The sequence below is a fragment of the Emys orbicularis genome, chromosome 9 (assembly GCF_028017835.1).
Source record: "Emys orbicularis isolate rEmyOrb1 chromosome 9, rEmyOrb1.hap1, whole genome shotgun sequence".
Classification (NCBI taxonomy): domain Eukaryota; kingdom Metazoa; phylum Chordata; order Testudines; family Emydidae; genus Emys; species Emys orbicularis.
This window is the reverse complement of record NC_088691.1, coordinates 54,685,915-54,713,598: the sequence shown is the minus strand read 5'-3', so window position 1 is coordinate 54,713,598 and position 27,684 is coordinate 54,685,915. Positions and strand designations below refer to the sequence as shown.

Genomic DNA, 27,684 nt, shown 5'->3' with positions numbered 1-27,684 from the left:
GATGTCAGGGTAGAGCTCATTCTGACTCTGCTTACAGCAGTGCAATCACAGCACGCTGCAACCAGCCCTCAGCTCAGCCCTGGGGCCGCTTAGAGAGAGGGTGGGAGGCGATCGGGCTGGGGAGGGCTTGGGCTTGGGGCCTGTGGGCGAGGGGGTGCTCAGGAGCTGGCAGGCAGCGGGTGCTGGGGCCTGTGGGGGGATTATTTGACGTGGGGCTCAGAAGGTATCGAGCCCGAGGGGTCGGGAGGTGGCCGGGTGTGGGGACGCGGATTCGGGGTGGTGCTGGGGGGCGGCTGGGCGTGCGGGACCCGAGGCGGGGCGGTGGAGCTATTGGAGCTGGTGGGGTCTGGAGAGAGGTTGGGGGCGGGACCCGAGACGGGGAGCGGTTGGGGGGGGCGGGGCCGGGGCGAAGGCTCGGGCCGCGCGGACTCTGTTGCCCGGCAGGGGGCGTGTGTCGCAGGCTCTCGAGTGCCGCCGCGCGCGCCCCCGCGAGTAAATAGCAGGTCTCGCGGCGCGGTTGCGGAAGGTCGCGGGGCGGGGCCGGACGAGGTGGCTGCGCGCGCTGGGCTGTACAGCTGCGAGCCCCGCGATGGCTCCGGACAGCGGGCTCCTTCTCTGCGCCCCGCTTGCGCTACTGCTGCTGGCAATGGCCCCGGACAGCGCCTCCCCGGCTGCTGCGTCCGAGGGAGGTAAGAGACCCCGGCCCGCCCTGCCTCCCACGCCACAGCCCTCGAGTGTCTGTCCCCCATGCCTCACCCCCCTGTGTCCTGCCCCGCACCACAGCCCTCGGGTGTCTGCCCCCTATGCCCCACCTCCCCGGTGTCCTGCCCCGCACCTCCCTCCCCACGCCACAGCCCTCGGGTGTCTGCCCCCTATGCCCCCCCCCCCGTGTCCTGCCCCGCACCTCCCTCCCCACGCCACAGCCCTCGGGTGTCTGCCCCCTATGCCCCACCCCCCTGTGTCCTGCTCCGCACCACAGCCCTCGGGTGTCTGCCCCCTATGCCCCACCTCCCCTATGCCCCACCTCGCACCTCCCTCCCCATGCCACAGCCCTCAAGTGTCTGTCCCCCATGCCCCACCCCCCTGTGTCCTGCCCCGCACCACAGCCCTCGAGTGTCTGTCCCCCATGCCCCACCCCCCTGTGTCCTGCCCCGCACCACAGCCCTCGGGTGTCTGCCCCCTATGCCCCACCTCCCCGGTGTCCTGCCCCGCACCTCCCTCCCCGCACCACAGCCCTCGGGTGTCTGCCCCCTATGCCCCACCTCCCCGGTGTCCTGCCCCGCACCTCCCTCCCCACGCCACAGCCGTCGGGTGTCTGCCCCCTATGCCCCACCCCCCCCGGTGTCCTGCCCCGCACCTCCCTCCCCACAGCCTGCCCCGCACAGCCCTCGGTGTCCCTGCCCTGTCTCTTCTGTCCCTGGTGCCCTGCCTTCCCCCCCCCCCCGCCTCACACTTCCTCCCCGCTCCCCCCGGTGTCCTGCCCCTCACTTCCTGCCTCTGGTGTGTCTCACCTAGAGTGACCAGACAGCAAGTGTGAAAAATCGGGATGGGGTGGGGGATAATAGGAGCCTATATAAGAAAAAGATCCAAAAATCAGGACTGACCCTATAAAATCGGGACATCTGGTCACCCTAGTCTCACCCCATCTGCCCCACACATCCCCCAAGTGTCCTGTCCCACACGCTGATCTGAGACTAACTCCCCTCCACCCATGCCCTCCCTCCTGCCCTGCGACTGCTCTTGTTGACAACTCGCGTTAGCCTCTAGCGGAGAGAAGGCAGTTGGTAGATTCCCATGGAGCCGGTGGAGTTGCGAGCCTAGGTTTTACCTCTACTTGCTTACTTGTTTGAACACAGCAACTTGACTAGTGTCTGGTCTTCATTTGGCTTTTCCCTACTGCCAGCTAACACAGAGGAAAAATGCACCCCTTTCTCGCCGTGAAGATAAGGCCTTGCAATACTTGGTCTCGGTATTTAGTCTTCCAAACACAATGGGCCATGTTGCAGCCTTGCTTTATCAAAGATTGGACGGAGTGTGCTAATCAGGGAAGTCATTAAAATGTGGTTAGGCAGCATGTAATCTTGAAACTAGAACTGTGTCAGATGACATCTGTCTTGGAAGTAGATCCCCATTGTGGTAGTGGCTTTAACGTCAGTCTCTTAACTTCTGGAAGATGTGCATTGAATTTGAACGTTGCTGTGGTGAATCACAAATAACTGAAGAAAGTTAGTAGCTATACATAGACTATATTTTCTGATAGTACTTGCCTTGTTTGTAGCTCCTCTTGTAAGATTCACTGAAGTGATTTAGCAGACTTTCTGATGAAATAGGTTTCATTTTGTGATATTTACTTGTGACTATAAAACCAACGTTGAAGACTTAGTTTTTTTATATATTTAAAGACTTAGTAATGCTACAACAAAACTTCTGTGCTTTCTACTTATTGCAATAGAAGGCTTTTGAGTCTGTCAGTTTAAAATTTTAAGCTTCATTAATTGTCTTGGCTCTTGTCTTTTTTCCTGTTCTACAAACTCTTGTTAGCAGAACACCAATTTAAAATCACACCTTTGTGTGAAAACTTGTTTATCTGCTAGTGTTACAAGTAACACCTAACATGACTAAGGAGAGAGATTAGAGAAAACAGCATTCTGAAACCAACCATATATACTATTTCCTCTGTGTTTTAAGTCTTTCAGCACTGGAAACATGATCATAAAACCACAACAAATATCATGGCAACTGGAGGGGGTGCCTGAAACTACTTCTAATTCCTGTCTTAAAATTGGCTAGATTTTAACTTGGTGGTGTGGTGTCCCTCTAATTAAAAATATACTACTTACCCACTTTGAACTGCAATCAATTCATGGTGTAGGCAGTTTGTGTTTGTCTATTGATAGTCTAAGTTACAGAACATATTGAAGTTCTCCTGTAGTTTTGTTACGAATTTTCCGTGGAGGGATGTCAGTTACTGAATTATGTGACTTGGTGGGTAAGTGAACAAATAAAGCAAGGACCGTGTATTGCTATGTATTTTATTAGTTTTGATAACTTTAGTTTTTAACCTTTCACTGTGTTGATAAGATTGTATCTCTGAAACACTATGAAGTAATAGCTTATTGCTTAGTAATAGCTGACTGCTATAAAGGGGGCTCCTGTTTCAGGCTTTGAGAGGTGGCTTGTTCATGTGTGGAAGGGCAAGGTTCTATTTTAACCTCCTGAAGGTCCAGAGAAGTCTGAACAGGCTACCTGATTTCTCTGCCAGAGTGGTATTACAAATGCATGGAATGCATCTCTTAAACATGATGGATGGTGAGAAATATTTGAGTTTGAAGCATTATTTTTCACTTGATATAACTGCCTTCATCCCAAGGCAGTGTTTCCACCCTCTTCCTCCTAGTTAACAGATTTCAAAATCTTAGGGTGGAGGTTTTGGGTCTTGTGATCAGATTTTCACAAACTGTAAAAGGTTTCCAAAAAGCTATATATTCCTTGGACATGCTTTACAATTACAGACCAACAAGGCAGCTTCCCCAAACCAGACAAGAGGAGAAGATGGGTTTTGAAGTGTGCCCTGATGTCATGTGACTTTTGACTACAGTGAGGAATAAATTTTAAGATTTACAGCCCATCACAGAAAACACCCTGACGCTACCCAATAGTTCCCTCTTTTCTTGAGGGGACTCCAACTTGAGTGCTTTGACTGCAGCTGCCATAACATGGCACAAGGAGAGAGGTATCTCAAATAGGAAGGTTGCAAGCCATTTAAGATTCTTGGTCAAAACCACCCCCTTCAATTCACTCAAGCCAAGGTGCAGCCAGTGCAGGTCATGAAGCACTGATGTCAGGTGTTCATTGTGAGAAACTTCTCCAATAAGCAAGCTGCCACCTTTGTTGCAAGTTTCCGTTTGTGAGTTGATTTAAAGTGCATCCCCCTCACGCATTTCAGAAGTCTAATCCTCAGGTTACAAAGGCATAGGCCATGGCAGAAAGATTGAATCGAAAAGAAAAAATTTCAACTTCTTGGTTAGTGCCTGGCTAACCACCTCCACCCCTGTTTGCACCTGTTCAGGTGACTGCTGCTATGTGATCACCAAAGAGTAAGTGGGAATCTAGCAATATTACCAGATGCCTAGATTCTAAGGCCAGAAGGGACCACTGTGATCCACTGATCTGACCTCCTGCATAGCACAGGCCATAGGACTCCCCTGAAAAAATTCTTGTTTGAACTAAAGCATGTCTTTAGATTTAAAAAAACAATTTTTTTTTAATCTTGATTTTAAAATCTCCATTGGTGGAGAATCCACCACATCCTTTGGTAAATTGTTCCTGTGGTTATTGACCCTCACTGTTAAAAAATGATGCCTTATGTCCGGTCTGACTGTCCGTTTTCAACTTCTAGCCATTGGATCTTGTTATACCTTTGTCTGCTAGACTGAAGAGCCTATTAGATATTTGTTCCCCATGTAGGTACTTACAGACTGTTATCAAGTTGCCCCTTAACCTTCTCTTTGAGCTCCTTGAGTCTATTTAGTTTAACAATCTGTCACTAGAAGTCAGGTTTGCCAATCCTTTAATTTCTTGTGCCTCTTCTCTGAACCTTTTCCAATATATCAGCATCCTTCTTTAATTGTTGGCCCTAGAACTGGACACAATATTCCAGCAGCAGTCACACCAGTGCCAAATACAGAGGTAAAATAACCACTTTACTTCACACAAGATTCCCGTTTGTTACATCCAAGGATCTCATTAGCTGTTTTGGCCACAGTGTTGCACTGGGTGCTCATGTTTAGTTGATTATTTACTAGGACCCTCAAAGTCCTTTTCAGAGTCACTGCTTCCCAGAGTTTCTTCTGAAGGCAAAGAGAGCAGGGTGGCAGCAAGCTTCCTAATAGCATACTACCCTGCTTTATGTCATACTGGCTTTTCTTCATTCTTCAACAAAGTGAAATAACAAAGAACCTGGCCCTGCACCCTGCATTCTAACAGCTGCACAAGCTGGAAGAACAGAAGCAGAAGATGGGCGGGGGCGGGGAGGGGGGCAGTATGAGGCAATAGCACCAGTAGTAAACATTGTAGGCCTTTCTCAAGGTTTCAGTGAATGCTGGGCCAAGGATTGAGGTGGCTCTACCTGATTAGCCTGTGAAGAATGTCACTTTCACTGGTCCTGTCCTTAGCACTCACTAAAGGTCTTCCTAGATTAGGGGTGAAAGTAGGTGCTTTTCAAAACAAAATGAAAACTGAACTGGATAATAGAACTGCAAAAGTATTAAATTGTCTACACTAAGAGTCTGTCCACACTAGGACATGCATTATTAATTAGTCAAGATGAACCCTAGGCTCCCCTCTAGTTAAAACATGTTAAAAACTACAACTTTCTATCACTACACTAGAATTTTAAGATGTTTAAGCTGGTGTGTTTTAAGAGTGTACCTCTTTATCCTACCTGGGTAGATGATTTAAATTAAAGTGGAAAGTCTAGATTTAAATAATCAATTTCAATCAACTTTTCCATTTGTACTTCAGTTAATTCTAAAGAAAGATGCATTCTCATTGGGTGGTGTATTCATTAAAATATGTTGACTTACAACTAAACAGAGCCTTTATGCTATTTTTGGTACATCTTTTTGCTACTTAAGAGAGTACACTATAACTATATACATTTATTTAAAGAGTTATAGAGTTTAATATTTTCAGCTTCTTAATTGTACATGTTAGTAGGTTAGAAAATGATGAATGAGGGGTAGAGTTATACATATTCATAATTTGAGAACTGGGCCAATCAGAGCTCAGGGAGAGAGAAGCTATAAAATAGGAGTGAGAGACTATCCAGGTGGGCTCAGTGAAATGATCCTGATGAGAGATGAATTTCAGTCTCTTACCCCCAGTAGCACAGCACCTGGAAACCCCACAGGATCAAACTCTTAATACAGAACATGACCTGTTGTGCCGTATTTATAAAGCTTGCCCTCCAAAGTGCAATCTTTAACTTAGTGTTTGGTAGTGGCTCATGGATTCAGCATATTTATTTTTATTTAAATGTTTTAATTATTATAATTTTAGGCCTTAGCATATTTTCCATTAAATTCAGATTTAATTTTAAACAGGTTTATTTTTAACAAGAAAAAATTATTAAATTTTAAATAAAATGAAAAATCTTATTTAAAGGGGAAAAAAATCCAATTATTTGATTTCCCCCACCAAAATCATCAGTTTTTATCCACTTTGTAACCTGGGGGGGAGAGAGGTCATCTGTGTTAAGAGGCACTTCAAATCATGTTGGCTACCTCAATTTTTTTAAAGGACCTCTTTCCTAGCCTAGACAGACCATAATGCAGAAAGGTCTTTATCTTGTATTAGGGCTCTCCCAATAGTGTAGATTTGTGAGATTCTGCTACATTAGTTAGCAGTATCTTTGTTTATTCAATGAGCTGTATCATACAAAGTATCTGTCAAGCTGGTAGAAAGCAGCAGAAGAGCAAATGTAGCTTAATTCAGACTTTAAACTTGACCAATTTTATATTTGCTGCACATCAGCTTGTTGCTTGAATTAACTGTTCTAAAGCTGCATTATTGTTAAATCAAAACTGAACAATTCAAGGACTGGAAAGTCAGAAGATCTTAGAAATTGGGACTTCTTAAACAGCAGTAACAATAGTGCTGGCTTGAATTAACTGATCTTGGACTGAATCACAAATTTACTGTACTTTTTAAACTATATAATTAGTGTTCTCATAAAAGTCCCATGAGATTTCTCTTCTGTCCCCAACATTTGTAACTGTTCTTAGGGGTGTGGAGTGGCTGTTCCACGACTCCTTCAACTTGGATAGTAATGACACAGTGAATATTAGTAGTTTATAAAGTCTCTGCTTCAGATCTAGTTTAGGAGTGCAGAGTCTGACTTCTAAAATAGAGATGTTTACACACCACTCTACATCTTACCTATGTTCATAGAATGCTGACTCACTTCAAGGGCTGTACCCTGAGGATATAAACCTGAAAGAAACCACAACTCTGCTCCTTAATCACGTGACTGATCTCTGCTGTAAATGAAAACACAAAACTGATCAGCTGCATTGTAGCTAATGGAAAACCATTACTAAAAATGTTCTTATGGACAAATACCCTTCTCTTTTCTGGTTTACAAAAGATATTTTAAAGGTGTTTTAATATGTAGTGCATCATCTTCCACAGACCATTGATTGAATGCTCAATAATTTCACTAAAATCTTATCAAGAAAAGTAGATGTAGCCCCCCAAAATAGGGTACTGCTGATATTTTAAAATTGGGAGAGGGCAACCTTCTCAACTACTCCTTAAACATTCAGTAATTAAAAACGCTCTTCAAATTCTATGTTTGAAAAGGAGATAATCTTTCTGAAGTTTACTAGATGGAGGAGGCAGATAAGTTGAAAGATAGCATTCTAGTGAAGTGGGTTCTTAGAGGTCTTGTCTCCTCTATTTCTAACACTCTGTTTTGGTTGAAGGGAGGAAACATGGAGCTATAGCACACTAAGGTAACCAAGAGACTATCGAATGTTAATGGGGACTATTGGGGAGACCTGTCATTTAGAAGATTTATTTTATTTACTGAGCTCTGGCACACAGCAGCAAGTATACTGATCAGAAAAGATGGTGGACCATGGATTCAGAGGTAACAAAGATACAGGGCCAGATCCCCCACTGGTGTAAATTGGTGTATTTTGACTGAAGCACTGACTGATATCAGCTGAGGATCCAGTCCACCATGTCATAGGTGGGATGCTGGCACTGAAGATCAACAGTACCCTTGCTGAGCAATCTGTTAATCAGCTGTCTCGTTTTTGAAGAGGGACAAATTCTATTTGCAATCATGGTCTTGGGGGCTGGAGATAAACTGGAGCTGATGTACTTCCTGGAATCTAGAGAGGATCTCTCCTGATGCCCGTGCACAGTTTAAACAAAGGTCGGGTGGATTATAGCCTATTGTATAAATGAATATTGGCTGAGGGCCAGTTTAATAAGTGTTGTTCCACTGACATCAGTGGAGCTATGCTGACTTACTATCTGAGGATCCTGGCCTCTTGTTAAGTTTAACATAGCAACTCTGGGGAAAAGTATGTTCCTTTTAGAACCATAGCTATTTCTGTTATGTTTCCCACTTCCCATTTTTTTCCGTCTCCTTCTTTCTTCTGCATTTCCTTCCCTGCAGAAGCATCCCATTCCATTTGTGGGCTCACTCTCACTTTTGCCTATCCTATCTAATACCACGATTAAAAATTAAATAGCTAACAATGTGTAAGGTAGTGTTAGGCTTGAGAGTTGACCCTTCTTCTGAATTCTTCCTGGGTGTCAGACATCACTTATGGCATGCACAAGGCTCCACCATCTCTGTCTATCCTGGGCTGCTATTTGTGTGTCCTCTATGACATGTTAAGTCCCTAAAGTTTTCCCTCTTAGTAGCATTCGGAGGGATTATCAGTCCTCTCTGCATGTTCCTCCAGCTGCCCAATAGCTTGCTTGTCATGGCAGACTCTCTGGTTGACATTCCAGTGAGATTAATAGCAGGAGGGGGAGTTCACAGCTCAGAGACATTATTTCAAGCTCCCTGCCATCTCGGACTTGGGTTACATTTGAAAACTTTTCTTACTGTCAGAGTTAGAAACTTGCTCTTCATTGTAAATGAAAGCTAAAACTCTGCCTTTCTGCACAATCTGAATAAGCCATCTGGGGCACACAAATGCATCAAGTGGGCTGGATCTCACCTACACACCATAGGTTTGACTCCCCTGCTTTAGATCATTGCTGCAGAAACCTCTTGGAAAACAGATTTTTGTTTAAAATGCTACTTGTCACAGAATATTGTCTGAATTTTACAATGTTAAGCAAATGGTTTAAACCTGTTCCAAATAATGATCACTGTGAATTTGTATTGATATCAGTGTTTTATAATCTATTTTATTAGTGTCTAATTACTTATATATTAAGTGTCTTCACCCAACTATGTGTTGTTACAAGAGTCAGATGCCTACGATATATCTACACTGCAATAAAAAAACCCACAGCACCAAGTCTCAGAACCCGAGTCAGCTGGCTTGGGTTGTGGGGCTTAAAATAGCAATGTAGGCATTCAGGCTTGGGCAGGAAACTGGGCTCTGAGGCCCACTCCTTTACAGGGTCTCACACCCAGTCTTCGGCCTGAGCCTGAATGTCTACATTGCAATTTTATAGCCCCCACAGCCCAAGCCTTGGGAGCCTGAGTCAGCTGACCTGGGCCAGCTGTGGATGTACTTTAGGTCTTTTATTGCAGTGTAGATATACCCTCTAGAGCAGTGGTTCTCAAACTATTTACCATAGTGGGCTGCATTCAATACTACCTGTATGGCCCTGAGGATATCACATGGGCCGCAGCTCTGTGCTGATTGGGCTGCAGGTTGAGAACCACTGCCCTAGAGGTAGCAATAGACTCACATGGTATGAATTTAAGTGTGACCTCGCTTCCTGATGCTGTTGCCTAGCTAGTTCCCAGCTGCCACCTCATCTTTGCAGGGCTGGCCATACTGCTGTACTCCTTCCCTCTTTGAGGTTTATCTGTCAGTGCATACAGATGAGTTAAAACTCCTCTGACCTCCAACTGAGAGAAGTCTTATTCTCAGAAGAAGGCAGTAAGGAATCTCTTACCTTATAGGTCAGAGGAGTGATGCCTTTCTCATTAGTGATTCCAATGCGTTTTATGAACATTTTGAATGAAAGGCTCTTGTCACAAGCATCTGTATGCTGGCTTCTCAATTCTTCGTGCTCCCAAAGTATGTCTTTACAGACATAATGAGGAGTTCACATTCTAAATGCATATACGTAATGCATAATCAACCTTCACTAGAGTAGTTACTGCCACTCCATAATATGGAGGAATCGACATCCTCTAGGACAGCGGTCACCAACCAGTCAATCGCGATCGACTGGTCCATCCTAGAGGATGTCCCAGTCGATTGTGATCTCTGGTGGTACAGCAGGGCTGCCACTAAGGCAGGCTCCCTGGCCCCAGGCCGCTTCAAGAAGTGGCTAGCATGGCCCCAGGGGGCTCCTGCCTGCAAGCACTGCCCCCGCAGCTCCCATTGGCCGGGAACGGGGAGCTGTGGCCAATGGAGCTGCAGGGGTGGTGCTTGCAGAGGGGGCAGCACACAGAGCCATGTGCCCCCCGCTTCTCCCCCAGGGGCAGCAGGGGCCCCTTCCAGGAGTGGCGTGGGGCCGGGGTAGGCAGGGAGCCTGCCTTAGCGGCAGCCAAGCTGCACCACCAACCGGGAGCTGCCGGAGATAAGGCCCCAGCCCTGAGCCCACTCCTGCACCCCGAACCCCAGCCCTGACCCCCCTCCCAGAGTCAGCACCCTGTACCCCCTCTTGCACCCCAACCCCCTGCCCCAGCCCTGACCACCCTCTCAGATCCCACATCCCAAACCCGCTCCTGCACCCCGAACCCCAGCTCTGACCCTCCTCCCAGAGTCAGCACCCTGTACCCCCTCCTGCACCCCAACACTCTGCCCCAGCTCGGAGCTTCCTCCTGCACCCAAACTCCCTCCCAGAACTTGCACCCCTCAACCTCTCCTGCACCCCAACCACCTGCCCCAGGCTCAGCCCAAAGCCCCCTCCCACACTGCAAACCCCTTGGCCTCAGCCCAGAGCCTGCACACACACCCCAAACCTCAACCCAGCCCGGTGAAAGTGAGTAGGAGGGTGAGCAGTGGGGGGGAGGCAGATGGAGTGAGTGGGGCTGGGCTTTGGGGAAGGAGCAGGGTAGATTCTGGGTTGCCCTTAAATTCAGAAAGGGATCTTGGGCATAAAGAGGTTGGAGACCACTGCTCTAGGAGGTAGTTGGCAGGGGAATTATGAAAGTATGTGTGTTGGGGGAAGGAGTGGCAGTGTTCATACACTATACTAAGTGGGACAAGGAAGAGGCTAACTATCTAGATACTTGGCACTCGTTTATGCATGGAGTTTATTCAGGAATAGCTGTGCCTGAATGACTCCCTGTGTAGACAAGCTCTTGTATGACTCTCACCATAGTATCAGAGTTGAAGGCTCTTAGGAGCAGGGATGTGAAAGGAAGGCTGGGAGAGCACACTTCCTCTTTGCAGTCCAGCTGGGGATTGGGGAAGGGGAGAGTTGGGAACCAGTCAGGCCCAGAAATGAGGAACTGAGAAAATTGGCATATTAAGTGTGCAGGAATATACTGCTTATCGGAGACTTTGTAACTCAGGGCTAAGCAGTCCTTGATTGACAGGAAGCCATGTTGAGCTTGTCACAGCTGATGGAGAGAGTAAAGATGGATTTATTCCATTTTTGCACTGCTGAATTTTGGGAGCTGCCCAGGACTGGTCCAGCTCCAAAGTAAGTTTGAGCAGCTCCAGGGGCTATACTCTGGCCACAGCAATCCCCAAGGAACAGCCTTCTGTATATGTTTGTGGTCTGTTTACAGGGTCCTGCTGTGGCTCCTAATCTCTTGTAAACTGAAATTATTTCTGTCCAACTGAGATTGAGCTGGACTTCATCTGGGAACCAGAGGCGATGTGTGGAGGGTGGGGCATGCGGGGTCACGTGCCCCCTCCAGATTTGCTGCTTGGCTTGTACTGAGCATGCTCAGTAACACTGCTGAAGCCGGCTGCCCTCACTCTGCCTCTTCTCCCCTCCTCCCCCCTCCCCCCTCCCCCCCGGTCATCTCTACTTGCTGTCACACTAAGAAAATGGACCTGGGCTCTCAGGGAGACTGAAAGAATAGGGCATGAGTTATCGTGTTTAAGTTAAGGCATGGGGGCCAAATGGAGGTGTGGGGGCAGAGGCCAGCCAGCCCACAGGTTCAATCATAATGCCTGACAACTTTTCACCTTTTGAGAGTTCTATGTCTACATCACTTGTTTTTATAAGAACAAATTAACTAACGTGGTAAAGGAGAACACCTGTTGCTCAGCCCACTAATGGTAACATTGTAGGGGATGACATAATTCTGACTGAACAAAGTGAAATATTTAACATTAATTAAAAAAATCAAGTTCTGAATATTTGTTTTAGAACTTTATGTATAAAGAAAAAGTTCATCTGATCTAGAGCAAGCATTTGTTGCAAGGCTACCAAAATTATATGTAAACACAGCAAACATGGTTCTTAACGTCTGGGCTATTTTTCTTCCTCCACTTTGATTTAAATGGGCATTTTAAAATGTAGGCTTATGGATACTTTGTATACCAAACTGTTTGTATTTTAATTTGCGATATTTAAAAAACAGATACTGTTGGACCCTCCTTGCTTTTGGCAGATCACTGCATCCATTTTCATGTTTACAATGTGAGGGAAGGATTTGTAGTGTTAACTTGTCCATAAGCTTCTCAAAGTTATATGGAAGAAAAATCAGTGTTTTGAAGATGCGAACATGCATTCCGTGCATTCCGTAAATTAAAATCTGCAGACATTGCATGTTTAAGCTTCTACACAATGACAAAAACATATAAACCTTTTTATAACTACCTAAAACCACTGAGGTATTGTACCAACGAAGTATACAAGCCCTTCAGTTCAGGGACAATTTATCCTGAGTGTATAATAGTCAGGAAACAATTCATGCTCTCTCCATATTTTCACCTTAGTTATGTTTGGTTTTGTCCTTTATAGATAACAGAATATGATTACCGTGAACAGGGCTTAATATTAACAGAAGAGTGTAGTGAAGAGTGTTTGTCAGAAATCATGATCTGTTGTAGTTTGAAGGATTTTGCATGCTTGGATTTGAAGAAAACTAAAAACTGCAACTAATGTTTCTGAGCCTCCTGCTTGGGATTACTCTCATACCAAGAGGAAGACCAGCTCAGTTGTTTTTTTTTTTCATCAAGAGGGTCACTGTGAATGGGAGACTGAGCAAAATTGGTGGAGTTCTTTTTAAAACTTTTATTTAATTGCAAATCTGATAATTGGGACCTGGCATAACCTGCTTCCCCAACAATTAAGTAATAAAACATTAACTGAAAACATTGGATTAAATCTATGGTAGCTTGCATGTTTTTATAGTTAAACATTAGACAGCCTAAAATGAACCTGCATGGAAGAGACTTTTCATAATAAGCTTGCAGTAATGCTATCTAGTTTCAAGACTGTGTGTGTCTCCTCAAACTATTTATATTGTGTTACACAAATGGCAAGAGAATTGCAACAACATGTGATAATTATGTGGAAAGGAGCCTCTACCAAGAGATGGTTATGTACACAAATAGAGTGGGAATATACTGATGGTATGGTGCTGCTTCTCCAGTTTTCTGAGACAAAGCACTAGTACACAAGAATAAGGCAAGAAGTTGCTGCACTTGACAGAGTAACTAGTCAAGCAAAAATGTCTGGCAAGGCTTTTTTGGTTTTTTAGAAACTGTATGTGTATGGCCTGGCTGTGAGGATACAGCAAAGTTAAATGTTTATTTTCAATATGTTGTTTGTATGGGCCCAGCTAAATACTGATGTGGCTCTTTTTCCTCTCCACAGCTTGTCTTCAATACACAAACAAAACTTGTGAAGAGTGCCTGAAAAATGTCTCAGTAAGTAGTAGAAAAACATATCTACTTCTTTTATGTAAGTGAACTTGCTGTTTCAACCTGTCAAAGTTCAGATGCTTTGCAAAACTCTGAACAAGATCTGTCTCCGCATTTTGAAGTGGGGAGCAGCCACTATGCCAGCTGACTACAAAGGGAGCTGCAAGTGCTAAGCACCTGTGGTGGTGGTTTGGTTTGGTTTTTAAATGTTGAATCCAAACCTTTGGAAAGGGTTCCTAAAGAACCTTGCCTTCCCCTGCAGGTTCTGACGTTCTCTGTCACATGCCTTGTTTGGATGACCTGCTGCTCCCCTCCAGTATTTTGAGGGACTGTTTGGAGTCCTGCTTTTCCTTTTGCCACTGTGTGGGTGCTGGCCAAACTGCCTCACTTCTCCAGTGGGCTGAGTGGATTGAGAGAACAGATCACAACAATCTGAGGATATGCTGGAAATCGAGTCTCTCCTCTAGCACTCCTAGACCCAAGTGGAATTCAGATGCGGGTAGGGGAAGTTATCAAATACCTCAGTTTTGAAGGTTTGGCTCTAAAGGTAGGAAAAATCCAAAGTTTTGGCTCTTTAATTCAAGTATAGAGGTAGTCTTACTGAAGCAAACCTTACACAATTGTGGAAGGCCTAAAAGTGACTGTGGGCCTTGATGACCTCCACCTGAAATGTCTTCTAATGACATTGTGGGTTTTTCTCTAACTGCCTACTGTCAGGGCTCTGATTTTAAATTGGCTTGCTGAGAAACTCAGAGTTAACATGTCTCTGAATTTGTACTGCTTATCCGATGAAGGTGGATGTTGGTGCAGATAGGTGAAACTTAGTGGCTCTAAGGCTAGGGAAAACCATACATTTATAGGTATGAAGTTGTCCCTTATACCAGTCAGTTCTGAGCTCAAGTTCAGAGTTGTAATGTTCCCTAACTGTGGGAATGTAAGAAATTGAGAGAGCCTCCAGTGTTCTATGAAATGAAACAGTAAACACAAAAACAAGTTTATTCCTCATGCCTAGAAAGGCACATTGCAAGCTTTCCATTTGGGACATTTCTGAGTAGAATACAGTTGAGTCCTTAGTCTAACTGGGCCTTCCGCTCTCTTGTATCTTCTCTTGAAACTCTAACGCTTGATATATATATATTTTTTTCTTCAGCATCTAGTCTATTACAAAGTTCCAACCAAGCCAAACCTATGTATTCAAAATATGCTCAATTGATGCTGAGCTGGCTATGCAGGAATTGTAGGTCTTATAAAAAGGATAGCTTTGAATTCAAAGCTATCATGTCTTCCACTACTTACACAATCTTCTCTCTTTTTTGATCCAGTAAACTGACATAACCTTTTTTTACAAACTTTGAATAGGAATAGAAATAGAAATCTGGATCTGTTAATCCTTTTATAATAAGGAGTTCAGGATTACAATCAATCAGCCCTGTTTCTGCTTCTTCCACAATATAGATTTAGCCTAGAACTTTGTGGCATCAGTGGGGATAATGGAAAAGTACCATGACTTCTTTGCATTGTCTTGGCTTTATTTTTGTGTGGCTCTGGTTATTTAGTTAGATCAAGCCAGACTTCTATTGAGACTGCAACAGTAGTGTCCTTAGCCTGTGAAGTCCCTCCAACATCTTCAGTTGCTGTTGAAAGCTTGTCACACCTCTGAAGAGTCCTTGTTGTGCACAACATGTAGCATGTTTTGCCCAGTACCAATTTTAGTTGACTTGATGGAAACAAAGAGGAAAAGTCCCTCACCAGAAGATAACTCCTCTGATAAAGGGGTGACAGAGGAGTGATGGGAAGAAACTCAATCCTATTTCCGGGCTCCAGTCGCCTGACCTCCAGGTGACAAAGGTTAATACCCCTAACACGTGACTGGGTCAGCATGCATAGGTTCCACTCAGCTGTGCTCTGGGAGACAATTATGTTGAATTTCTTTTAAGAAAAATGTCTAGTTGCTTCTGGGATTCTGCCCCTGGCTTTCATGAAAGGCAGACTATTCTAAACCCCACCTCTGGATTACGGAGATTTACCAGAACTACTCTGCCATCCTGTGGCTTCCATGTTCTGAAGAATATAATATCATATAATGAATTTAAATCCTTTATTTCTTTCTGGAAGGAGTTGTGCTTCCTTTATGAACAGCTAAGGGTCTGGCTACACTGCAGTCAGGAGATGTGATGAGAGCACCTGTAGGTGTACCCATCCTAGCTTTCATCAGGCTAGTTCACTAAAAAGTAGCAGTGAAGGTACAGTGGCTTAGACTAGCCACAAGCCCACCTGTGATCCTGATTATATATTTGGGTGGTCAGGTGACTAGCCCACACCACCACCTGTTCTGCTGTGACTTCACTGCTATTTTTAGCAAGCTAGCTCGATCAAAGCTAGGGAGGTACGCCTACATGTGCTGCCATCCTGCCTCCCCGTTGCACTGTAGACAGACCCTAAGAGGTCACTGAAACAGCAATGAAGAGACTTCCCCCCCCCCCCCACCCCCCAGTAATGTTATGGGTCAGTTGTTCCTCACGCTCTGCCTAATAAACTGCATCTCTGATATAACCCAGCTTTTGAGCTGAGGATATTGTGGGAAATCAATCTAAAATACTATATCCCAAGAGGCTTAGAATAACACTGGGCATAACAATGCTGACACTTGCATAAAAGAACAATAAAAATCAACTCATCTAGATTACACTGGAAATCGGCTTTAGAGCTTCTTTACAATACAGTTAACTGCTGGAAAAATTCACTTTGCTGTCACAGTCCAGTCCTGATGCAGCTCTACGATCAATTTCCATCACTAATTATATCTGGTAAAGCAAGAAAGCTTCATTTATCTGGAGTATGTGAGAGGTCAGTAATTCTAACCTGCATCACTGTGCCTGAGTATTTCCTGATACTAGTAATCAAATCTTTGATAAGCTTCTCCTTAAACTCCTCATGTGATACACTTCTCATAGCAGCCTCAAATCAGACGATAGTCTTGTGAGTGCTCAAGTCTTTAACTGTATTGCCCATTGTTCTAGGATCATAAGACTGAACATGAACACGATAGTTAATTATCTTGAACACAGTATTTTTTTTTCTCTACAAGGGAGAATTATGAAAGCATTGTACAACTAACTGGCTAGCTCCTATATGAGGAGATACCAGTTGGTGCCCAGAATTTACTAACTGGGTGTTTTGGAATGACATCTGGGTTAGATTTGATAGGTGGATGGCAGGACAGACTTGATTCCCATATCTTCCATTCCCCCATCAAACAGTATAAATAGGTGTAGTCTTGGGTAGAGGTGGTGGAGGTACTGGTGTGAGTGGTAGCTGTGAAAACTTTTCAAACCTTGGTCTTAATGTCAACAAACTTGTTCAAGTTCCAGTTGTAGGGCTAAATTTTACCTTTAGTTAAAGGTTTAACTGAACTGGTTCTAAAAAAGGTTCTGTCAGACAAGGATCTGGCTATACTACAGCTCCAGATGTCTTTGAAACTGTCATCTTAGGCCTTGACTACACTGTAGAAAACATGGAACTCCATGATGCCACTTCTAGTCACTGTGCTTCCATTGGGGCCAGGGGAAAAGAGGACAGTCATACATCCCCTTCCCTCCCCAAAGCACCTGTAAAACACTGCCCACTCACATGCTTCCTGTTTCACAAGAATTCAAACTACCAGCATAACCACATTGGCTCAGACCAAGTCCTATAGTTGTTTTTGCTGGTATACTAGTGCTACCATAGGCCAGAAGCATAGGTGGCACAGCTCCATTGGCTCATTTGGTCTATCCTGCACTATAAATGTTAAGAACCCAGCACACTTAGGTCTTCACCTCAACAAACAAAAAAGGCAAGTTCCTTTGCCAAAGAGCTCATCTAAATACAAGACAAGATGCAACAGTAGTGGGTAAAGGATGCAGGGGAAGGGAGGATGTATGTTATACTAAGATCACACAGTTACTCTAGGTATGTGCACATCTTACTTAACAGAACCCCCCAAAAGCTGTAGATAAATAAGGAGCACTTAGTCACTGAGTTTAAGGCCAGAAAGGACCATCAGATCATTTAGTCTGACTTAATGTATAGCACAAACCACCAGCACCCACGTACTAAACCCAACAACTGAAATTAGGCCAGTATTACAGCCCATTACTTAATCTCCAGGTTTCTGAATGCGTTGCTGCGTGCTCTTTCTGTTCGCTGTACCATGATTGCTCTGTCCCATAGTCCTGATTCCTTTCTTGTCTGGAGCTACTGCAATCCTGAGCATATGTCTCCCATTTTATGAGGTAGTGTGAGCAACCCTGAGGCCTCTTTTTGTCCTTTTAAAAAACAACTTGTAAATCTCCACTTTGCTTCAGCAACTCCCACAAACTTCTGCTTCGAAGAGCTGTGCCAGGACCTGTAGAGAAACTTCAAGAACTACTTCCCCCTAATCCTGTGATAGTTGAGGGGGAGTACTGTATGTGAAGACACTGAATCTGATAAAAGAAAAATTAGCTAGGGTGGACACTAACCTTTCATATTTCCCTGGTTCTGTAATAGTTATTGAATGCTTTGCTCATGAAACTATTTAGCCTTGTAGTCCAGAAAGCCTTTGCATTACTGTCTACTGTTGACTGTGATTATTTGCATTTTAAGGGTTCTAATGATAACATTCCCCGTAGGCTCCAGGGAAAATGCTTTGTAACACTCTTATGTTTGGTATGAAAATCAGTGGCTTGCTTTCACTCATATTTGCTTTGGGATGAAAAGTACAAACGTTGCATATTAAAAGTTGACTTGCCAAACTAAGTCTAAGTCCTGACTTAAAGCGACATTTCCATTTGTTTACAAAGTTTCCTCCCTTATTTATTCAACAACCTTCATATAGGAAGCATATTTTAGCCTTTTATATTACAAAAATGTACTGTAACTGTTATAAACCCATAGCTATTTACAAAGCTTGTTTCTGGACAGCCTTAGTTGAGGCACACTTTCATACCAACAAACACCAGCAAAGCATGACATTCATGACTTGCAAACTTTTTTCAAAAGTGCAGATATTGAGCTTTCACCATGCCTCAGGAATCTGCTATTCTGTATATCCACAGCACAATGTAACCTAACACTTAACCATAGCAATCACCTTAACTATCTGTAGTCAAATACAGATTACTCTCATCAGCCCTGTGCCCTTGAATATATTGGAATATGGTAAAGCATGTCATGCATTGTAGTTTGTAAACTTGCCTGGCTCTTTACAATGCTCTTAGCTTGAATAGCCTTTGCTACCTAATAGTATCATTGCACTCAAATAATCTTGCACTTCCATCTCACTTGCTTTGCTTCTCTTTCAGTGTCTCTGGTGCAGCAGCAACAAGAAATGCATGGATTATCCAGTTAAAAACCTTTTCCCTCCTCGTTCTCTCTGTGAGTTGAGTTCTGCACGCTGGGGAGTCTGCTGGGGTAAGTGGATTTTACTTAGCGATTTTGTGGAAAATGTACAGTAATTAAAAATGGGTGGCACCTTATCAATTCAACAGCCTTTGTTGTTTGTACACTGGACGTAAGAGAAGGAACTTTCCCCAGGTTTCTCTAGTGTGATGCCACTATGATTTAACAGAGATCCTAGCTATATCAAGCGTTCTCAAATACCACATCTTAATGCTGTGTGTTCTGGACCACCTCCTTTTCTGCGGTCAATAGAATAACTCGTGACTACCTACCTACATAGAAAAGTAGTATTTGGAAAGCCTTTAATGTGATAGTAACTTCTTCATATGGTTTAGGGGCCGGAAACAAGAAGAACCAGGTCTCTGTAGAACATCAGCAAATGCTTGCTATACTACTGGTGGTCCACAGGCTAGAATCTGGGAACAGGGGCCACATTGTCCTCTTGCATGGTGAAGAGCAGAAGAGTGACATACAGCTAATATTGCAAGATGAATGGTGACATACCATCTATACTTACTTTTTTTTTTAAGGCCAGAAAAGACCTTTACTAGTATCTGGTTTGACCTCCTGTATAGTACTAGTCATAGAACTTCACTTTGTGATTGCCCATTTAGCCCAGTAATTTTGTGGCTGAACAAGACCATATTCTAGAACAAGTTCTCTTTAACCAACAGAAGTTGGTCCAATAAAAGATATTACCTGAACCACTATATATGTCTGATATGGGATCCACAGTATTTCAGCCTCCCGTTCCTGTGGGTGCAAGCCCCTCTTCCTGCCCTTTATGCATTGGGCTGGCCCGTTTAACCAAGGGAATGATGTGGCACATCTGCAGGTATTTGGAGCTGTACAAGTTTTAAGAATGGCTTCTCCTCCCTTTTGTGTCATAGTATATGGCAGGGATCTCTTCATTAAAGGTCATAGCAGAATTCATTCTTTAAAATGAGCCTGGATAGCTGTCTAAAAGATGCTCTAGTTCAACTATCTATTGAGTTAGATGGAGGAATTATGGGGTGAAATTCTCTGGCCTGTGCTATGCTGGGCAGACTAGATGATCATAACAGTCCCTTCTGGCCTTGAGTCTATAAATGAAGTTACACACATGCAGCAGTCTTGAGGAGAAAGACAAAGATGTGTTGCCTCTGCATTGCCCAGTGAACCCAAACATGGCTGATCTAGGTTTGCTCTCTGAGTCTCTTGTCTTATAAGCCTTTGCCTTTGTCTTTATTAATGTTTTAGTAGTGGTTACATAAAGAGCTATTCACTGTTGCATTAAATTTCCTTGAAGGAACTGAAGTGCCTTGTTAGATGTTTTTTGCTCCTTTAGAACAGAGTGCTCATTTGTTGTGTAATGGTTTCTGTTGTCACCAGCCTCGTGGGAGGCGTCTGTCTTGGCCATGACTAAAATGCTAAGCATATGGGGAATCCTAATAAAAAAATGTATACACAATTTTCCTAAATTCTAACAGGGTGTTCTCCAAGGACTGTGTTCTACCTTCTAATCACTTGCATTAAGGGACAAAACATTGTGTCCCTTCCTGAGTCTGATTTGTACAGCTCTGATCTTTGGCAGTTGCGTAGTAGGTGTGGTACATCCAATTCCATTTACTCCTGATGGGGATAGTTAAACAGTAAAACTTTACAGCATAGAGTGGAAAAATGAAGGCAAATTGACTCTTTCCTGCCTGATACAGATATGGAATCACAACCATAATATCTCGAGCACTGGCTTACAAACTTTGAGGGTATAATAAAAGGCGATGAGGGCAGAGCCTGGCAAACAGTGACTGATATTAACTTTTGATGAGTTCTGAGCAGGGGTGAATTTCATGCAGGTGTTTCAATTTCAGCTAGGTCCAAAAGCTCTGCCACTGAAGTCTACTCCTGTTTTAGGTAATACACTTAAAGGTGAGCGAATGGACCTCCGATCTGGGCTTGCAGGTTAGAGCTCAATGCCAGCTTGTAGTACACTGTCTCCTTGGCCCACCTCTGAAATGGCATTGTCCAGAGTTCTTGGGAAGACTATCAGTAAGAAATTAGCCTGAATTAAAAATAAGAAGGATATTTCTGCTAAATTAATCTTGAGGGATATTTAATTGAAACATATGAAATCAGTGGTTCTCAACCAGTGGTCCGGGGCCCCCTGGTGGGGGGAGGGGGTCTCGAACAGGTTTCAGGCAGTCCGCCAAGCAGGGCCAGTGTTAGACTCACTGGGCCCCAGGGCAGAAAGCTGAAGCCCCGCTGCATGGAGCTGAAGCCCGGGGCCCTGAGCCCCGCCACCTGGGGCTGAGGCCAAAGCCTGAGCAACTTCGCTTCATGGGAGCCCTGTGGCAATTGCACTGCTTGCCCTTAACGCCTGCCCTGGCTTTTATAAGCAGAAAACCAGTTGTGGCACAGGTGGACCATGGAGTTTTTTAGCATGTTTGGGGGAGCCTCAGAAAGAAAAAAAAAATTGAGAACCCCTGCATTAAATGATTTAATCTGCTGATGAAATTCCAGTTTCTAAAAACCATATCTGAACAATTAGTCTGAGCTTTCCAGCTAGGTATATTTGCCTTGAGCAACTGACAGGATGATAGAGATCTGGAAAATGTTGTTTTGTTGTCTGCTTACAGAACGTCTTAAATAAGACACCCTACCAGTCGTATGACTGAAATAAGACTGCTTAAAACTGCTTTTATAATTTAGCTATAAATTCTAACTTTAAAATTTGTGCTATTGCAATTTTTCAAGTAAGTTATAGCAACATCAATTACTTTGATATCAAGTTATATTTAAATTGCTTCACCCTACAAGCATACCAACTAGCTGGTAATTATTTCCACAGGAACCATTGTCTGACATCTCAGAACACATCAGTGTCTTTGCAAGTTCTTGATAGGTGCAGTAATAGCTAGTATCTAAAGTGTACAGTTATGCTAGGGTTGCCAGTTTTGGTTGGCCATATTCCTGGAGGTTTCGTTGGATGACATAATCTTTAACTAAAGATTAATCTTTAAATTCCTGGAGATGCCAGGACAATCCTGGAGAGCTGGCAACCCTAAGTTATGCATCAGTTAATTGTATAACACCCCTGTACTGTGGTAGCCTTCCAGCTTGGGATGATTGTAGTTGACTGTAATATCTGTACTGCTTTCTACAGGAGAAAACAAAACAAAAAAAATTGAAATAGGTCAAGCTAATATTTCTGACTTTTTAAACGCAACTAAGCTTCCAGAAAACAATGGCTTCTGTGTCATAACTCAAAGACCTCAAGATTGTAATTCTCACTTTCTTAACATCTTCATACGCTTTTGTACTTATAAATGTTTTGTTTGACTCTCAGTGAACTTTGAAGCCTTGATCATCACAATGTCTGTGGTAGGAGGAGTGATCCTTGTTGCTCTCTGCATCTGCTGCTACTGCTGTTGCAGAAAAAAGAAGAGCAAAAAGCAAGTATCTGAAAGTCTAATCCCTACTGTACAGCACTTTTAGAAAGTTACAAAACTTAATTAGATGCCCAAACCCTGGTGAATGCCAAACAGAGTCCGTTGATGGTTGTTTAAGACAGTCTCTATTATTCCTGTCAGGCCAGACAAAGAAGATGAAAAAGCTGCCAGAGAGCGGGAACAGAGGAGAGTACGGCAAGAAGAGAGGTGAGTACCCAATGTGAGGTAATGGGATGGAGAAGGCAGAAATGGGTCATCTTCTGCTTAAAATAACTTTCTGTAAACAGATCAACACACCTCTGTCTTGATATTGTAGAAGTGGGATGCTATAGTTCAGTCTTGCTCAAATTGTAAAATATTGATCTCCTGTATATTTACCGGGCTCCTAATAACATGGGGAGGTTGGTAATTTAAATGTACCATCACGTACACAGTCCTAGGTATCTGCATCCAGACTCAATCTCAACATCCCCATGGGCAATAAGATGAGGGGCTCCTTTGGTGACAGCAGTGGGAGTACTTAGCCATTGGAGAACCTAAAAATGCTTCCCAGTGCTAGGTCTCAAAGGGACATATGACTTTACTTCCAACCAGCAATCTGTGCAACTGGATTAAAAAAATTCTGTGTATTGTGTGTGTAAATTTCATTAGTGAGGCCCTGTTCTTCTGGTTAATGCTTTAATCTTAATGTAATATTATCAAGCATCTCTGGAGACTACTATTTCTATAGGTGACTGGTTGAACTTGTTAAATTAAAAGTATGTTGTCAAGATACATAAACTTGGGAAGATTTGAAAACATTGATTTAACATACTAACTCATTAGAACGTGAAACAGTTAGTTCCTTTTAGAGAGACAAGGTAGGTGAGGTAATATCTTTTATTGGACCAACTGTTGTTGGTGAGAGAGAAGCTTTTGAGCTTACACAGATCTGTCTCACAAACAGAAGCTGATCCTGTAAAAGATACTACCTCACCCACCATGTCTTCCTAATTCCTGGGACCAACTGCTACAACATCCTGGGACCAATGGCTGCAACAACACTGCATACTTAGTTCTTTTAACAGTTTTTTATAATCTGTTTGTACTGTAACTAGTTCTGATAGGTTTCCACTTGAGTCCTGGGTTGCTGCATTTGATGCTTTTTTTTTTTCTCATGACGGCCTTTTCGGGGCAGGGAAACACAACCTGTATGCAGACTGGTAACCGTCTAACCCTATGTATAAATATAAATAAATAGGTATATCTCCATATATTATCTCATAGAACTGGAAGGGATCCTGAAAGGTCATCAAGTCCAGCCCCCTGCCTTTACTAGCAGGACCAAGTACTGATTTTGCCCCAGATCCCTAAGTGGCCCCCTCAAGGATTAAAATCGCAACCCTGGGTTTAGCAGGCCAATGCTCAAACCACTGAGCTATCCCTCCCCCCATGTATGTTGGCTCCAGAAACAGTTACTTCGGAGGAAAAAGTATAGGAAGAGACAGATGAGAAAAAAAAAAAAAGTGTAAGGTAATGAAGTTGAGTCTCATTTAATTTTTTTTGTAGGAGAGCTGAGATGAAATCTCGACATGATGAAATCCGGAAAAAATATGGTAAAATTCATGAGAAGTGACTTTCTTTTTCAAGTGATTCTTCAAATCCATGTATTGCACTAAAGTACTTATGATACCTTGCTATAAACAAAACATTGACTGCATGACTAGTGGGGAAGACTAAGACAAACCATTGTCTTCCCTACCACCAAATAATCAGTTGCACTTTAGGGAGGAACACAACAATGCAGTTACAGTGAACACTTCAGACACAGCCCTTCCACAGTGCCAGATAGGAACACAGGTCAGCTTGTTCTGTATGTTGTTTTTTCTGCTTTCCTGGGGTTTAATTGAAATCTGCCAAAACAAAGGTGAGGAGGAAGCTCTGAGATTCCAGGCAGGATGCGTGATTAAAAATAATGCAAGCCAAAGGATACAACCTGTCAAGCCAATGGGCCAGATACTCTTCCTTCAAGAAGTGGCACCTTACTCCACAATAATTCTGTAGGGTCAGATTCTTCACCTGCAGTGAGGTTGGGGGCTGTCGGGGAACTGGCTGCATGTGGGGGAATTTATTCAGTGGTCATCTCTGGCCACTGTGTGAGGTGTGCAGTGGGTTTAGCAAAGACTGCGATTGCAGCTGATTGACTCCAGGCAGAATGCGCATGTGAGTAACAGTGTACCCAGTGAGAGTATGTGGCTCACAGCCTGGACCAAAGGGAGCAGGTGACATCAAGCTCTCATCCCTTTCATCCTCTTGTGCCGTGTGTCTGTAAACCCTTATTCCCTCTTTGGAGGGGTTCCTTGTGGCTGAAGTGAGGGAAGAGATCCTGGAGTGGGTGAAAGGAGGTGAGAGGAGGGTGAGGGCCATAATCTGAGAGAGTGAGGTTGGGCAGTTGAGGGAGCAGCAGCCAATGGTAGCAGAATAAACAAATACCTTGAGTCCATGTTTCAGAGTTGCCTTCACAGCCTGATGTTCAAGCTGCTGCCCTTGGGTGGGGTGGGCAGGGAAAGCCACTGGGCCCTGGGTGGGTCCCTCTTAGTGCAGCCACAGAGAGGAGGCTGAAAGGCCTTGACTTGCCCTTACTTGTAGCTGATGTTGAACTGTAGAGGATGAACTCTGTGGATATGAGGACTTAACTGTCTTCTACAAAGTCCTCTTGCCTGCTGTTCCCATTCCTCTTGTGGAATGAGGGAAGAGTTGATGAGGCTGCTGGGCCTGATGTTTTTGGGGAAGGAGAGGAACCGGAAGGCTCTGTTTAGCCAGTAGCTATTGCCATGAGGAAGTCTGTGCTGTCTTCATGCTCTGGCCTGGTCCAAAGCCCTGCTGCACAGCTCCCAGGATGTGAGCAGCTCTCTCCTGTTACACTCAGTGGTCTGTGTGCTCTGTCTTCCTATGATTAGGGATGGTGGGGGAGCTGGTGCTGGCTGCTTTGGAGAAAGAAGCCTTGGGGGCACAGCAGCCTGACAGCCTTTGGGAAGGGGCTGTGGTAGAGCTGGTGACTCCTTCCAGCTGTCTATGAAAGGTTAACAATGCAGAGCTTGTGTGCAGACTTTTCCTTTTACATCTTTCAGGAAAGTGGGGTGGGGAGAATTACTGCAGCTTTCATTTAGCCAGACCTCTCATTCAGAACACACTTCTTCCTTTAATTCCAACCTTTACCAAAAAACACTTTGATCAGCCCTATGCTTGAACTTCCAGTTGTTTTCTTAAACATCTTTCAAAGAGGAAAGAGCCAATACATGACTGACCTTTCTTTCTTTTTGTTTTGTTTTTTGTTTTTGTTTTGTTTAAAGAGAAATTTGCCACTGCTTTACACAAACATCTTAGTATGGAATTGGGTTCTGTTAGACTTGCAGGGCAGAAATACTTAAATGCAGCGTTCATTGTTTTGGGTATAAGTGCTACCACTTCAATGTCTACCTGATTTGCGAGTACAAATGTATAACTAAATGATAGCATTTGCAGTGCAAATAATTGAGTCCCTTTTGAAAATCAAGCCCGTACAGTCATGCTCAGAGCCTCAGGTATTTACACACCCAATTTCCATTGAAATCAATGGGAGTTAGGCTTCTAAATACCTTTGGGGGCTCTAAACCTTTAAAGATGGGAGGGAAACTGTGTACTGAGTCATAACACTTGCATAAGTGACCAAAAGCAGACTTGGTATTGAGTGAAGAAACGCTTGATTTATTTCTAAGATCAGAGTGCACTCAACTTGTCTACTCTTCTCCCACCCCCACTTCCCTTCCAATCCTGAAATGTATTACTCTAACTGGAGCTTTTTTCTTTGCAGGCTTGTTTAAGGAAGAGAACCCTTACGCCAAATTTGAAAACTAACTGGTCTTCCTAGAAATACCACGCAACACCAAAGCTCCTCTACCTTTGCCAACTGGAGCTTTACAGTATAGGCTTAGAGACTTTGTATTCCAAACACCAAAAAAATAAAATTACTGAGATGCTGCGATAGCCTTAAATTGCCAAAGACTGTCATGTGCTTCAGTAGAAAGCTTTGTGCTAACTTGGGACAGAGCCTACTGTAATCCCAATGAGCTATTACGAACAGCGAGACTGAACCAGAAAGAACCTGACTTTACCTCAAGACATTCTAACACCGCTCAAAAGACTGTGCAGCATTGTCTGGGAGTCCATTTTAAATCTTTGCTATTTCTGTTTGACTTGCCAGACGCTTTGTAATGCAATGGCTTCAAAGAACAGCTCATTGAACCAGTCTTGCCCTTCTGCCCTACTCCTTTCTTATTCACCAAATAAAGTAAATCTTTAAATCTGAGGGCAGAGCAGGACTGGGGCAGGGGTGGGGGGTAGTTTGGTCCTACATAAGGTATAGCAGCAATTCAGAATATCAGGGTAGATGAATAAAAGAAGACTTCTTAGATCATCAAGGCCTTAACTGTGTCACTTGAAGTGCCTGTACAGTTGTGTGTTACTCAGCAATTCTTTCAATTTGTGTAAGTTTTTTTAATTATTCTGAGGAGGGGGGAAGGGAGTTTAGTCTGAGCAGCTACTCATTGAGAAGTGCAAATAATTCTCCTTTCAGAATTCATTTTGTTTAAAAGTCTATCCTACCTCTGTGCCTTTCTATAACTTCTCCTATAATAAAAGTAATTCAAGACTGATATTTTGTAACAATATAAGACTTAGATGTAATACTAGTATTTTGATCCATTAGATAAAATTATAAATAGACTGTAAAGCTTCAGCAATATTGATTTGATTACTCTAAGCCTGATTGACTGACTTTTGCTTCAATGCAAAGTATAATTTGTTTTCAATAATGTGCTGGCAAACCCATGCTGTAGCTGACGCAGTATATAATCTCTAAAAGAATGTTCTAATAACCAAACGGTCAGAAGTATGAAAAGGCTTTCATATAGCAGAAGCAACTGTGAAGCCTTTTGGTTGAGCTGCAATGTGGCCTATGCTCTGCATTTAATATAATCGGCTGTCCTTGCACGTGTAAGTGCAGTAGCCAGCTTTTCGGGTAGTTCTGCATTGTCCTAGGCACAGCAGCCTGGAATGTTGCCTGGTGCCTTAGGGCTTGAGCCAAGGTGCTATAATAGTTACTAATCTATGTGTTGAAAATGCCATAGAGAAGTGGAAAGATGGGATGAAAACAGCTTATAGGGGATGGGTTTTAGTCTCCTTGAAACACTCAAAATATATCAAATAACTGACAACATTGAGAGCAGACAGCTGGAAGCAGTTGCTGTTTTTCTCTGAGACACACTTCTGAACAG

The 27,684-nt window shown here is 43.6% G+C and overlaps 1 protein-coding gene across 1 annotated transcript; it reads left to right on the top strand.

Moving 5' to 3' along the window:
• The first annotated feature begins 535 nt into the window (after positions 1–535).
• Positions 536–26,407, top strand: PTTG1IP (PTTG1 interacting protein). Its single transcript, XM_065410387.1, has 7 exons — positions 536–689; positions 13,495–13,547; positions 18,866–18,974; positions 22,288–22,393; positions 22,532–22,597; positions 23,939–23,985; positions 26,223–26,407. Exons 1-7 carry the CDS (start codon positions 590–592, stop codon positions 26,264–26,266), a joined length of 525 nt encoding a protein of 174 aa, XP_065266459.1. The 5' UTR covers positions 536–589; the 3' UTR covers positions 26,267–26,407.
• The last annotated feature ends 1,277 nt before the right edge of the window (positions 26,408–27,684 follow it).

What these genes read in the sequence shown, in the direction of transcription:
- PTTG1IP (XM_065410387.1), top strand. Translation starts at nt 590, where the DNA reads ATGGCTCCGGACAGCGGGCTCCTTCTCTGCGCCCCGCTTGCGCTACTG. An exon ending in GGCTGCTGCGTCCGAGGGAG is followed by an intron (nt 690 to 13,494) that starts GTAAGAGACCCC and finishes TCCTCTCCACAG; the next exon opens with CTTGTCTTCAATACACAAAC. An exon ending in AGAGTACGGCAAGAAGAGAG is followed by an intron (nt 22,598 to 23,938) that starts GTGAGTACCCAA and finishes TTTTTTTTGTAG; the next exon opens with GAGAGCTGAGATGAAATCTC.